The sequence below is a fragment of the Sciurus carolinensis genome, chromosome 3 (assembly GCF_902686445.1).
Source record: "Sciurus carolinensis chromosome 3, mSciCar1.2, whole genome shotgun sequence".
NCBI classification, from domain to species: domain Eukaryota; kingdom Metazoa; phylum Chordata; class Mammalia; order Rodentia; family Sciuridae; genus Sciurus; species Sciurus carolinensis.
In genome coordinates this window covers 126,278,506-126,294,023 of record NC_062215.1, presented here as the reverse complement: position 1 = coordinate 126,294,023, position 15,518 = coordinate 126,278,506, and the positions used below count along the sequence as shown (strand labels likewise).

General features: G+C 31.0%; 1 protein-coding gene across 2 annotated transcripts in view; it reads right to left on the bottom strand.

Annotated features, from left to right (window-relative positions):
* The window catches only part of Agps (alkylglycerone phosphate synthase), a 123,407-nt gene that overhangs the window by 49,464 nt on the left and 58,425 nt on the right, over positions 1-15,518 (bottom strand). For both annotated transcript variants that reach the window (XM_047545094.1, XM_047545096.1), the window contains 2 exons: positions 10,633-10,760; positions 1,144-1,195 (listed from right to left, as the gene is read on the bottom strand). In XM_047545094.1, coding sequence (XP_047401050.1) covers positions 1,144-1,195; positions 10,633-10,760 — 180 coding nt within the window. The remainder of the gene's footprint in view (positions 1-1,143; positions 1,196-10,632; positions 10,761-15,518) is intronic.

The following is a 15,518-nucleotide window of genomic DNA, read 5'->3' as shown; positions in this document are numbered from 1 at the left end:
AGCACATGAAAAAAATATGGAAGCAATAAAACTAGAATTGAAAACGATATTGTGTCAAAAGTTTAATAATTTAGACAAATAGAGAAAAAAGAAAAATGTTTTTAGATCCAAGTACCTACTGAATTCTTCATCCCAACAGTCCACTGGCACTTTAGATACAACACATTGTAATAGATTTTTTTTTCCAAAAAAAAATCACCATTTCTACTTCAACTCTTCCCTTTATTTAGCCTTCCAATCCAGCTGGCTAACTGATTTTAAAAATCTATCTATCCTCTACTCTTGTCTCCATTGTTGCTACCTTACTCACAGATCCCAAAATTTGTCTCCTGGAACTATTTCAGGTCTGTGCCCTTCTAATTCATCCTGAGCAATACCACCAGAATGAGCTTTTAAACATAAAGCCGATTTTATTCCCTCCAGAAAGAAATCCCACAGCTTACAAAATCCAAATCTATTCTGCAAAGCCCCAAATGACCCATCTAGCTTTATTCCATTCAACAAGCCTTGCCCTACCCTCTATTTGAGGTAAAAAGAACTATTCAAAGTATCCTAAAACATGTCACTGAGGTTTCATAACCCTTTTTTTTTTTTTTTGGGGGGGGGGTGGCGGGGGCTGGGTACTGAACCTAGGGCTTTGTGCATGCAAGTAAGTGCTCTACCACTGACCTATATCCCCAGCCTCTTTTTTTATTGTTGTTGTATTTTGAGACAACGTCTCAATAAGTTGCTCAGAATGGCCTCAAACTTTTGATATTCCTGTCTCATTATCCCAAGAAAAGTTCAAGTTTCTGTTGACAAGTGAAAGAGTATGGTAGGGAAGAGATAATCTCAAGCAAACTTCTATTTACCTTTAAAGATTCTGCTCAAGCATCACCTTCCTTTAAAAGTCTTTTCTGACTTTCAGCCCCTATCTTGGACAAAATCAAGTAGAATCAACTGTTCCTTCATTTAAAATCCACAGGGTTCAATGCAGTCTTCCTTCACAGTCTCTCCAACACTACTGAACTCAATCATTTATGTAACTGTCAGTCTCATTACACTGAGCTTCCTTGATGGCAGGAACTATGACAATTATCTTTCTAGTGCTGCAAATTTGGGAGAGTAAATCAGCAGATGTTAAAATTATCACTCCTTACTTACCAAACTGAAACTGCTGGTTGTCCATGAGGCGAATAGATGCAGGAGCACATCTCTGTTTAAAAAGAAAAGAATGTGATATAAGTTTAATACAGTAAGAAGCTAGATGAATAGAATATGACTATCTTTCTGCATTTAAGAGATCAAGAGCTTACTTCCTAAAGTTATACAGAAGAAAATAATTTTAATTTTTTATAAAATTCTATGAAGATAAATAAAACAGTGACTTTAAAATATCTGGCGAGGAGAAATCTACATGCGAAATAGATTAATACATACTAACATATCTTTAATTTCTGCAATAAGATGTGCTTAATGTCTAGCAAAGACCTATGGAAATACCACAGAGGCTTCAAGGTGGATTATTTTAGAACAAAGTAAAAATTTTTAGGACTAAATAGTATCTCACTAATTACGTATTTATGAACTATGTTATGTTAGGTTCTTGCAACACTTTTAAAATGAGGAAGATAGTGGTTAAAATTTTCAGGAGACAAAGCACTAAAAATGTTATCTATATCTTCATAGACAACTCTAGGAACTGGAATTCTTTCTTTTTATCCCTTCTCATCATCCATTTTAAATAGAAAAAACATTCAGTTTGCTGATTTTGCAAGTTCTTTCAAGGTTGTACTTGTATGAAAACAGCAATAAAATTCTGAAGGATAAGATAATGTATCTGAAGAATAAAAACTGCATTAGCGTTGTAGTTATTTAGGCACATGCTACAAGTAGCAGGGAAAGAAAACCAAGGAAAGCAGATACAGGTTAAGCATCCCTAACCCAAAAATCTGAACTCCAAATTACTCCAAAATTCCAAACTTTCTGAGCTCCAACTTCTTAAACAAAGTTACAGATTTGGGAGCATTGGGATTTCTGGGTTACAATATTCAACTGGTAAAGTCTATGCAAATATTCCAAAGTCTGAAAAACTCCAAAATGTGAAACACCTCTGATCCCAAGCATTTTGGATAAGGGATATAACCAACCTGTATTCATTATTTATTTGGTGATGATAATACAAACACTACAAACAATACAAACACAAGCAAGGTTCACATTAGGTATAATTTCTCCATAAAATTCAAGTAAGTGAGCTGAACCTCAAATGGAATTTTTACTTTCTACACAAATTTTTAATATTGGCTAATGTTTTAGAGGCTACAACTGTAGCTCAATGGTAGAGCGCTTGCCTAGTATGTGTGAGACTGAGTTCCATCCTCATCATCACATAAAAACAAAATAAAGGCACTGTGTCCATCTACAACTTAAAAACAGAGGTTGTTTTAGACTATGAGTCTGACAAATGCCATATATTTTTAAGCATTTATCTTCCAAGTAGTATTTATCAAAATAATTTGTATCAACACAATTTTCTGAGACTCATTCAGAAGAAAAAATACAAAATAATAAATAATACATTTTAAGTATGCATTAAAAATCTGTGCTACTATTTACTTCTAATTGAACAAATATTTAATTCTCAAATAAAACTAAAAATACATTTTATTTCACCCAATAAAAGGACTAAATATGTTTCTTATTTTGAAAGTTTCAATTTATTTACTCAATTTTGATATTAAAGATGAGATAATTCAATTTTTTTTTTTAAAAGTCACTACTGAGTCTAAAGAAACAGTATCAGGTAATTTTATATACACCTAACAATAATGCACCACCTTACATTTTTAAGAATCTTATAGTTTCCAAGTTGCTGTCATGTCTATTTCATCTGAGGAAACAACCCTTTTAAGATAGCAGAACAGGTATTACCCCCATTTTACAGAAAATGACACAAGAATCAGTGAGGGTAAAATATTTGCCCAAGGTCAGATGACTGCTAAATAAAGAGAGAAGTAAGACCAAGATATTTTGACTGCTCGGTGAGCGCTATGCCAAGTATATCACACATCATCGAAAAAACAACTTAAAACACATTCACAGAAAGCTTCAGATTCATATTTTAAACAAAAGTTACATTAAAATTATCTTATTTGCTATTTTCTGGATTTATTAAAAGTATGATAATTTAAAAAATAAAACAAATGTACAGCCTGAATAATTTCAAATCTTGGTTTAAAGGTATCTTGTAGTTCGGTCTACGCCTCTAAAAATGTTACCAGTTTCCAAAATACTAAAAGGAAATCCAAATCCATTTTCTTTCACATTTACAAATCTGAAATGTTTTCAATAAAATGAGTACAATGACTTTTAATAAAACATATGAAGCATGATTAGACCAAATTTCTGTTCTCCATAAAATAAACAGAATATCCCTATAACATATATATTTATATGATTTGGTTTAAGTATACCAATAAAATATCAAAGAATTCAGAGTTATTCTTTCATTTGTGGAATAAAAACATTTTAAATTCCTATCAATAGCTTTTAAATTCTGTAAATTCCTATTGGCAACCAGATTCTACTTCACCTGTATCAATATCAGGTGTTCTTAAAGAAAACAACCATCATAAATACATATATATCAGAAAATGGGAAGACAGTACACTACATTAAATAAATTTCTATTGGTATTAAATCTGTAAAGCAATTAAAGTACAATATGTAGATTCTGATTAAATATTAGTATGCAAATACCCTCTATAAAATATATTTGAGGGATAAGTGGAATAATTTGGTTACAGAATTATAATTAGCTGGCATTAGAAAATTACTGTATACCTATGTACATGTATGATTACACGAATGGTGTGAAACTACATTGTGTACAACCATAAAAACAAAAAGTTGTACCCCATTTGTGTACAATGAATCAAAATGCAGTCTGTAAAACTTTTTAAAAAATACTGCATAGTTTCTTAGATATGATAATGGTATTGTTCTATTTTTCAGGAGATGAATGCTGAAGTGTTTAGAAGTCAAGTGTCATGATTTCTGTCACTTAATTTCCAATGGCCTAGACAACATGATACATACAAAGAATACTAAAAAAATCTAATAGCTGCTGAAAATACAAGGTGGATATATAGGTGAATATTGTACTATTCTTTTAAATGTTCTGTATATTTGACATTTGACTCACATAAACTAGTTAGTACACTATTCTTATTTGAGGACATATAGTAGATGAGAACAGACTATTGAAAAAAAAAGCAAGAAGCTAAAAGAAAATTTTGCATTCTAGATAATATTAAATTAACATTGACTTTTTTGAAATTATCAAATGCAAAGCAAGAGTTTTAAAGTTTCATAGTCTAATTGTGCCAGGGTTTGCAAACGTTAATAAGTAGAGTTTTCAGTTACTGTCATATTCTGATAAGTAAAACACTCAGAAATTTTAAAATACCATCTAAATTCGTTTATGATTCTCTGGCAACTAATAATTTATAAATCACTGTGTGTCATTCTACATATACAAAAAGCTTATTTAGAATTCAAAATAAAAAGTTTTTGCAACTAATTAAATAGAAGTTTCTATAATCAAAAGATACTGTTATTCTTAAAAAATATTATTCAATCTGATTTACTCTATGGTTAAGATTTGATTATGTCACCATTGCTTTAAAACTAACTGGGGAGGTTAAAAGATTGCCTATTAAAGTAGAGACAGCACAAATTCTAAGAACTGAAACTAAATTCATTACTACACTATTCTAATATGCTGGAGTAAGAATACTTTAATCCACAGGCAAGGAAAGGGGGAAAAAAGGTCCTTGAGCAAAGTGACCTCTGCTGGTAAGTGATCAGAACTAATCTGAGAGGGAATCTTTTAGCCAATTTTAATAGGTTAATAAAAAATTTAAGAAATTGAACAATTCTCAAAAAAAAAAAATGCTCACTCAAATAGGTGTTAATGAAATAATTATGTGCACTTACTAGGATCTCCCATAAATTCTGACTAGTATTTTAGTATACTTCACAGTAAATAGTCTATAAAAATATGAAAAACCTATTATGAACTAGTGAAAACATATCTGCATCTTCATTTTACTTGGTCAATGAAGAAATAAATAAACGTGTTGACCTTAAAATATGGGTATAAGATCAACTAAGTCAAAGTGTTATAAAATTCTTCCCAGGATGCTACAACCAGGAATTTATTTGAATATATAACCTGATAAATAAAATATAATCACTCTGATGAGTCTAAGTATTGGTGGCGTACTCTGCACTAACTTAAAAAGCAACATGATTTCTCATCCAACTATTTTATTATTAAAAAAAAAAAAAAGGTCCCTATACAAAACACACCAAAAGCTTTCTGTAAAATTTGTTTTTCTGGAACTAAGTCATGCTTTCATTTGCCATAAAGAACATCAGTACCTGCATTTCAGATGATATACATGCATCGTTTGAGAAGAAGTCTCTTCAATACCTAGCTACTGGCAAAAGAAATTCAATGTTAACATAGATTTCAAATGTCTCCAGGATATCCACTATTCTAACTTCTTAAGGATAAACTATAGAAGAATGAGCAATGAATGGTCCAGTATATGGAACCATGGCTAAGGAATGAGTCATCTTTGAACTAATAAGGTTAGTTTCTTCAAAGTATAAATCAAACTTTCTGTCTAGAATAGCCCAAATTCCTGAGTCTAAAGACTATATCAGAGATATTGTACTCATCTCATATTACATCAGAAGAAAATACTTCAATACTAAACCCCATGTGAAATGCTACAGAAAAATTTTTAAAGAAAATTTATCATGATATGCAATATTCTTGGTGATTACCAGAAGACAGGAATCACATCCACTTAACTTGAATACTATCCACTGCAGTATGTGTGCTTTGCACTTAAGAGCACAGTATACAAAAGGCAATGATAAAATTAATAAAAATAAAAGTTCAAAAAAGGACAAAAGAAATCTATTGAGTACAAATATCTAGAAACAAAATCTTTTTAAATGTATACAGATTTTTACCCTAAGTCAGAGTTGATATTACAAATAAAATCATACAATATTTAAAACTATTATAATTATTGGCTGCTCGTATTGGAAATGACATACTAGCTTACAGCTAAGAGTGTTACAGTAAACAAGAAGAACTCTATATTTAAAAGACAACTGGTTTTTAAAGAATGAAATAATATACATTATTGTGTGGGTATTTCCTCCCACTTATATCAAAGGAAGAGCCAAAAGTTAGTGCCAGTTTCCTAATTATAATTGTCATTTTTTCACTTTAATAAAGGTAAAATAATTTGCTCTGAGTGGTTTCTGATAGAGAATCTGTCTTATAGTTGTCCTATTTTGCTTGATCACACAGTAAACAATTCAATTTCCAGGCATTAATTAGGGTTATTCTTTCCAAAATTTTAAAAGACAATTCCATCTTCTATATGTAAAAAATATTACCAAGAATTGCTCACAAATATAAGCAGTTTTAAGTGTATCAAAAAGTATGTGTTAAGCATAACTCCTTTCAATATATTTGAACCCCTGCAGGATAAATTTTTACAGAAAATTCAAGATCTAGTCTTTCCTAAATTGATCTAGACTCACCAGGAAAAAATACTGACCAGTTTAAAACTGTTTAAAATTAAAGTGATGGAAGGTAAAAAAGACTACCCCTTGTCAAAAAGTAATGAGAGAAAAGGCTGCCACTTACCCTGTAATTCTAAAAATCTAATTCTGATATTGAGAAAAACAACTTTCAAGGGATAAAGTATAATTCATCCCAAACACAGTTAGATTTTCCTCTTACTAGAACAAATGCTCTTCTCTCAATATCACAGGGTATATAACTCCTGTTTAAAAACTGCTTTTCAGCTTGTTCCAACATTCAATTTTCCCTTCAAACCATGTAAAGCCATCACTGTCATTTACAGATAAGCAAGAAAAGAGAATAATAAAATATTACATCTAACACACTGATTTAAAAAAAATCATGTTTCCCCTTCTTTAGAGGCTACAATAACATCTATTTTCTAAGAAAGTCTTAAAAATCACTTACCCATCTACTGAGTAAAGTTGGAGATTATACTGACTGCCACTTATGAGAAAGAATCACATTAATCTTCCACTAAATCTTCCTTTCTAGCTCCTCACAAGACAGTGAAGTATTGAAAGAGGGCAATTCCTCACGTGGGCAAAGATGAGAGAAACCTTAGTAGAATCCTTCTGCTGCCAGTGTATGGTTGCTTATTTATTTCCTTCAGTAAGAATAGTAATGAAAGTATACACAGAGTCCACTATGCTATTTGTGAACAATCATGTGTGCTCCTTTCCAAAAGATACTCATCCAAAACATAGTTTCCCATTTCAAATGCAACTTGAGTCTGAAAATACTGCAAAAATAGAAGTGCTTTGAAATGACAGTGAGGAATTACAAGCAACCAACTCATTATTCAATCAAGAATTTGGCACAATCATAAACCATGTACCATCTATTTTAATGGATCTTAATTTGCCTGCTATCAGCAGAAATTCCAAATCTCAAATTGAACAATGACTACTGCCAAAATCTGATAATTTTCTCACTTTTTCTGCCTCAGAATACTGTTAAAAAGGAGAACAGCAAATAGTGTCTTGCTCTTGACATATGAGATTTGCACATTCTGTAAATTGATATGCAAATATCCCTAAACCATTATACAATCTTTTATCCACTTCCAGGTAAAATTATTGCTTTTCTACGTGCATATTATAAGAGAAGTAAAATACGTAATTTCCCAAATTAATGTAATGTCTCCAAATTGAAGTAATGGTTCTTGGCAACTTTATAATGAGTAAGAGCACTATTTGAGAATAAAATATTGTTTATCTGGGCTTTTTAATGAGTTCCAAGTCCCTAGTACTTGTCTCTAGAAATTGTCCATTACTAACTACACAGAACCAAACTGTCAAAACTATTAGAAAAGTGCTTTCTTTTTGATTTGCTTTTTAACCACAGGGTAGTACTTTCTACAATCATTACCTTTATTTATTCCAAGATAGAAATGCATATAGTTTTATGTAGTGAGTTTAGGCTACAGTCATTGGGTGAATATCCTAAGAATTTCTTTAAATGAATAAAAATACAAGTTTTACAGATTTACACAAGAAAAAGGAAAATTCTATCACCCACTATTCAATGGCTTAAGTAACTCCTCTTTTACCACTTTCAGAGAATCACAAATTGTAACAAGCACTGCACCAGATTGCACCAACCATGTATGTTTAAATTTAACATTTCCATTCTAATGAAATAATAAACAAGATTTTGGTCCATTTGTATATCACTTTTCATGATGAAATGTAAGACAGATTTACATATATTTATAATGTGCAAAAGTAGATGGAACACTCAAGGAAAGCAGAAAATATTTATGTCTCTATCCAAAGATCACATGAAACTTTTTAATGAGTCAACTGAATCTGTGTCATTATAGTGGAGATATTATGAAGGGACAGTGTTAGGTTAAAAAAAAAAAAACTCAAACTACTTTCATAACTTCTATATAGTTTTAAAAAATCCAATTTGGCATTCCCTCCATTTTTTTGCCATAAAAATGGAGGGAATAATAATTAGAAATATATTGTTCAAACCTTGAACAAGAGATGATATGAACTGTATCTTTAATGAGCTTTTTGGTGGGAAACAGTCAAGCTTGACAAAGATGCAGGGGAAACAAAAGAATTTAACCCATAAGATAGATAATTCAAAGTGAAAATACCTGAATTTAAAAAAAATCACTCATTAAGATCTGAAATTATCAAGAATATAGAATTTATTCTGAAAATTCTCTTTTGATTTTATTTTTAATTGATGAACTTCTGATTATTTTCTTAAAAAACTAGCTTCCCATTCTCCTAGGTATTAACTCATAAGCAAAACCATAAGGCTCTGTAAATAGTTTCTGTTTCTTAATACCTAAGGTATCTTACATTTGAAGTTATTGTGCTTTCCTTGGTCTTCAAAAGTGATTGAATGTTTACAAACGTATATCAGAACACACTTTAATTTCACTGCTTACCCATTATTTTAGCATAAGAAATATTATTTACTCCTAAAACTCATCCCCATGCCTCCTTTACTTAATAGTCTTGTTTTAAATATTGCTGCCAACTCATCATTTTAATAAATGTGATATATATACTAGCTGCCTAATGATAATATAGTATCATCAAAATTCGAGTGAATTAGGATTTCTATGTAAAATTTCAACTGTCAATATTTATTTCTGCTTTGACACCAAGGTAACCTGTCACAAGTCCAAAAATGTTTAGGCCAACATCATATTTCTTTTTAAATCCTCTCCCCACCCCAGAAGTAGACAGACAATCAAGATTAATGGGCCTATGCTAAGTCTAGCAATCTAAGTGATAAATAACTAAAGCTACTTGAAAACAGATGAAATTCGTAAAAATGCAAAACTACCAGACAGAATGAGTGTCTCAGAAGCAAAACTGAGCATATGCAATCAAGAGCACTAGAAACAGCACGTGTGTGTGTGTGTAGCTTCTTTTAAACATCAATAGTGGTTGTCTTGAGATGGTGGAAAGATGAAACTATTTGCCATTTTTCCTTTCAGTATCTTACAAAGGCCAAGGTGAATTCAGACTACTTGTTAGTTATTTTCATTTGTTCATCAGTCTCCCTTCACCAGGATGCTGGGAAACTGACCTATATAGGTTACACTGAAAAACTTCCTTGCCCACAAGATTCTATTTGAGTACAGATGATAGGAAGTATTAAAAAGCTCTAGGAGTTTAAAGAAAGAAAGAAAGAAGAAAGAGGCTAAGTACATTCCCTTAACTTCCTTCCTGCTGAGAAATGTTGAAATAGAATTACTTACAAACTATTCCAGTTCAAACAAAAACAAATGCCTAGAAAAATGCAGGAATTTACATACTAATACACAGAATACAGAAATGCAATTACTTGGCATTATCTAGTCTTTTAAAAAACACTTAATAATCTATCTCTTTTTAAGAAGGGAGAAGAAAATGGGAATTCTTTTTAGCTTATAGCTAAACATATTGTTTTACACCATATTATTTTATGTTACTTAAATAAAAGCTTAAGTAATATTATAAAACAAAGTACAGCCTAGCAGCATATTCTATTTATTGATGAAGTCTAATTATCTATAATTAATTTCTAAATTTCAGGGTCACTGATATTCAGACATTATTTCTAATTTCAATAAATGTCTTAATTAAAGATAAATTAAAAATCACTTTAATCACAAAATACCTTACCCAAAGATAATTTAAGAAATAGAATATCCAAAAAAGGCAGAGTCATTCAAAGCTACAATCCAAGTACATATCTTACCTTAGCTTAGAATCACAAATCCCTTTTTAAACCAAGAAATAGGCGTGATAGCAATATAATTACTGAAAGAAATAGTAACTACACTTAAAGGGGTGATTTTACAACACTATCCTTTCATATAGAACTGGGTAAAAATCACAAATATAATACAACTGAATATGAAGATTACTTATAACATTTCACAATTACGCAGCAGAATTTTAAAAGTATAAATATATCTTCTTCTCTCTCTCTTTTTTTTTTTTTTTTTTTTTTTTTTTTACCTGTTTTGCAATTTCTCTTAAACAGGCTACTCCTTGTTCAAAATTAGGGAAAGCTACCGAGCCATACTTTTGGTATTCAGGGGTTGGTCTGATTTTTATTGTAGCTTCTGTTATTACACCAAGAGTTCCTGAAAAAGAAGGGGGAATAATCCAATATATCACATTACAATTTTCTAAATCATATTTAAATCTATTTAATCTATTTATTCTTTTAATTTATTCTATTATCCATATTTAAATCTATTTAATTTATTCTATTTGGGGAACAATGGCTAACCAAGTCTTTTTAGATAAACAATTGAGCAAATTTTATAATTTCAAGAAAAGTTTTTAGAACAGACTTTTTTAAGTTACATACAAATATTTTAAAGTAACCTCCAAGAGGGTTACTTTTAAGTGGTTTTTTTTAAATATTACAATTTACTAAAAGAAAAAATTCTGGAAAAAATCCAGGTTTTTATATCTCATCTGTATTAAGACAAAATTGTATTTTGATATGTGTGCTGGCTTTTACTATGAAAACAATTTACAGGGGGGAAAAAAAGAACCTAACTTTCTTGAAAACTTGAGATGACAGAAGAAATTTAGGGAAATATTTAACTAGCCTTTTTTCCTAAGAATTGATACAAAGAAAAGATAAAGGCATTATTACGATGATGCCCTTGTAAGAAACCAAAAGGCACATTCAGAGACAAAATATTATCATAAATATCTAGCACAAGAGGACCACCAATGAAACAAATTTTCCTTATCACAGGGGGACAACAAGGGATGAATCAGAGGTGAAAAAAATGTTAAATATAACCACATGACCTAAATATCTGTAACAAAATATTTGAAGAGATATAGTTAAAAAGGAATATATTTACAAAGCCAAGCTTTCCAAATCAGTGGTTTCTGATGTACAATGAAAGAAATGAATAACACTACTAGTAAAATTTCTGAGAATCATTTTGAAAAACTGTTTTAAAAGTGTAAAGTGGGAAATTGTTGAAACTGCAGAACTTAATTATGACAGAATAAAAGTATCACAAAATCAAAGCTACCAATAAATTTATGACATGCCTATCAATAAATAATAGAGAATGAAAAACCAGTATGAGTTCATCAAAAGTAAATTATATTGCATTAGATCACAATATATTTCCCACAAATATACCTGATCTTAAACTGATATTAAAAATACGAACCTCTTATACTCTATATGATCACAAAAGCTCTACAAGTTGGCCTGCTTGATATTTGAATGTAAAACAGATGTCTTGTAAAATTTATAATAAAACCAATACCTAAATTTTTTTTTGTTTTAGCATCTTTATTTAGAACTTAGACAATAAAATCCACCTGTTCAAAATGCAAACTTTGATGGTTTTTAGTATATTCACAGATAGGTACAACCATCCCTATATTCTAAGTTTAGATTACTTTCATCATCCCAAAAAAGAAACCTGTACCTATTAAATAGTCTCACCCCATTTCTACACCCACACCCAAGCCCTAGGCAATCATGAATCTATTTTCTGTCTAAAATTTGCATATTCTGGACATTTCATATAAAAGGAATCTGACAATATGTAGGTCTTTTGATACTTTTCCTTCAATTACCATGTTTTAAGGTTCACTTATGTTACAGCATGTATTATTATTTTATTCCTTTTTATTGCCAAATATGACACTGTGTGGTATAACTCATTTTGTTTAGCTATCAGTTGATATGGGATTCCACTTTTGAGCTACAATGAATATTGCTGCTATGAATATACATATAATGATTTCTTGTGTGGACCTGTTTTCATTTCTCTTGAATACCTAAAAACTTAATTTCAGAGAAAAATTTTTGATCCTAGTCATATAATACCTGGTTGCCAGCTACCTTTTCTCGAAATGTATGTTCTAGAGATGTAAGTTCTAGATGTATGCAGCCATGCAGCCAAGAGGTGGAACTACTTCTGAATCTCAGTCACAACTGCTAGTACAGTGGTTCTCCCTTGAATGGGTCACACTAATAATGGGGTCGAAATCACCCTTGCCCTGGCTGTTGTCTTGCCAGGAGTAGTAAACCTATATGGCCTATTTTCCCTTACCCACTTGCCCTCAGCACTCAGCTTCTAAAGCAGGGTGATACTCAGACAAAGCATACCACTGTCTTTACCCCCATCTCCAGAGCCCTAGCTGAAAGATTTTACATGGGTCAGAGAGTAGGGTAAGGGGGGATGAGATAGATAGCGCCTAACCTTTTACCAAAGGGAAATTACTTCAACAGAACTTGGAGAAGTTTAAGCCTATGAATAGTCTCAAAAAGAGTGAAAGATGTGGTGAAGTGAAACATCTGCCTCTCAAGAGGATGGACAGACAGATTCACTGGAAACATAGGCTAAACTAAAGGCTGTGTAGTTTGCCTAGGAAAAAGACTTTGAGGAGGACCCTCCTAAACTCACACAAAAAACAATCTCAAACTATCCCTTCTAAGGAGACTGAATTTGCCTAGATTAATCTGTAGATCATTTTATGCCCTTGAGCCCTTCTGAAAACACTAGCATAATAAACTTGCAAATGTGGCTAAGCAAAAAGGATATCAAAGAAAGCCCTGTCATACTGCCATCCCCAGGGACTATAGCCATACCTAAAGCTGCATCACCAGAGGAACATCAGAGAGTTAACAGCACAAAGGGGAAAGATGTGAGAAAAACAGACCTCACTAAAATTAATACAGTCAGTCCCTAAGCAAATAAAAACAAGTTCTGGGGTGGGTAGACAATATACAGAGCTGCTTCAATATATTACATAAAATATTCACTTTATAAAAACAAAAAAAATCTGATATGTACAATAAAAAAAGAAAGTATAAACCATATTCTAGGAAGAAAAAAGGAACTAGAAACTGCCTGTGAAGAGACTAAATGTCAGATTTTTAAAACTTCAAAATATCGCTATAAATGTGTTCAAAAGACTAAGATAAAACATGATATAAGAAGTAAAGAAAGATGCTGATAATGTCACACCAATAAAATTTTCAATAGATCATTCAAAAAGAACAAAATGGAAATTCTGGAGTTAAAAGTACAATAACTGAAATAAAAAAAAAAATCACTGATTGCTGAATAACAGATGTGATCTGCCAAAGAAAGAATAAACTTGAAAATAGAAATCATATAATATGAAGAACAAACAGAACAACAAATAGAAATTAATGGAGCCTCAGAGAAATATGAAAAAAACATTATATGTATAATGGAAGTATCAGAAAGACAGCAGAGAGAGACTATTTTTTAAAAATGGCTAAAAACTTCCTAACACTAGCATATACATACATACATACACAAATATTCATAAACAGACACATCACAGTAAAAATGCTCAAAAACAAGGTAAAGTCTTAAAAGTTGCAAGAACTAAGAAGACAATTTAAAAAGGCACACTAAAAATATCATTAAAGTACCAGATTAAAAAAAACATTCACTTATTGCAAAGGAAAGCAATAATGGAAGAACAGAGAATCACAAAGACATTAAGATCTACAGGGAAGGGGGGGAATGGTAGACACTGATACAACTATAGCAATAACATTAAATGTCAATGTACTAAGTATCCAAAAGAACAGAAGATGGTTAAAAGTATCCAAAAGACAGAGATGGTAAAACTAGAAGAAAGATCAAACTACATGTTGCTATAGGACACAAACTTTAAATTCAGAGATACAATTAGATTGAAATATGGGAAAAGATATCATATAAATAGCAACCACAAGAAAGGTGGAGAGGCCAAAAATAGACTTTAAACAAAAATTTTATTAAAGAAGGATATTTTATACTAACAAACTGACAGGAAGTCATACCAATTATCACCAGGTATGTATCAAAAAACAGAACATAATAATATATGAAGAAAAAACTAGCAGAAATAGGTAATTTGGAAACTAAATCTAAAAAACTAGAACCTTTCACTCAACAACAGCAAAATATACATTCGTTTCAGGTTCACAGAGAATGTTCTTCAGAACAGACCACTACTAGCTAGGCCATTAAAAAAAAAAATCAAGCAGATTTTCAAAAACTGAAATAGTACAAAGTATGTTCTGTGACCACAAAATAAGAAACCAATACGAATGAAATTTAGAAAGCTTACAAATATGCAGAAATTAAATACGTTTCTAAATAATCAATGGGTAAAAGAAAAAATCAATAGGGAAATTAGAAAATATTTTGAGAAGGATGGAAATGAAGATACAACATACCAAAATTCATCAAACGCAGCTAAAGAAACACCTAACATAGGAAATATAAGACTATAAAGTCTCTTTATTAAAATACTAAAGATCTCAAACTAACAACCTGACCTCCCACCTAGAAAATGAAAAGCAAACTAAACCTAAATAAAGCAAGCAAAAGAAACTGAAACTAGAAGTGAAATTAATAAGATCAATAAAATTAATAAACTGTTACCTAAACTGACAAAGATGAACCAAATTATTAGAATCAGGTATGAAATAGGGGACATGAGAAAGATTATAAAGGAATGTTATGAACCATAAATGCTAAGGCAATAAATTACACAATATACGTAAAACAGACAAATTCCTAGAAGGGACACAAACTACTGAAACTGACTCAAGAAAAAATAGATAATCTAATTCAAATTAGTAATGAATAAGCCAAACATACTAGTAAAGAACAGCCTAGCACAGACGGTTTTACTACTGAATCCTGCCCAATACTTAAGGAATTAATAACAATATCAATTCTTCACAAATTCAAAAAGTAGAAGAGGTGAGAACACTTCCCAGCTCACTGTATGAGGCCAGTATTATATTATTCCAAAGCCATCAGACAAAGACATCCGAAGGGAAAAAAAAATGACAAATCAGTATCTCTCAAGTCTTATGGCCC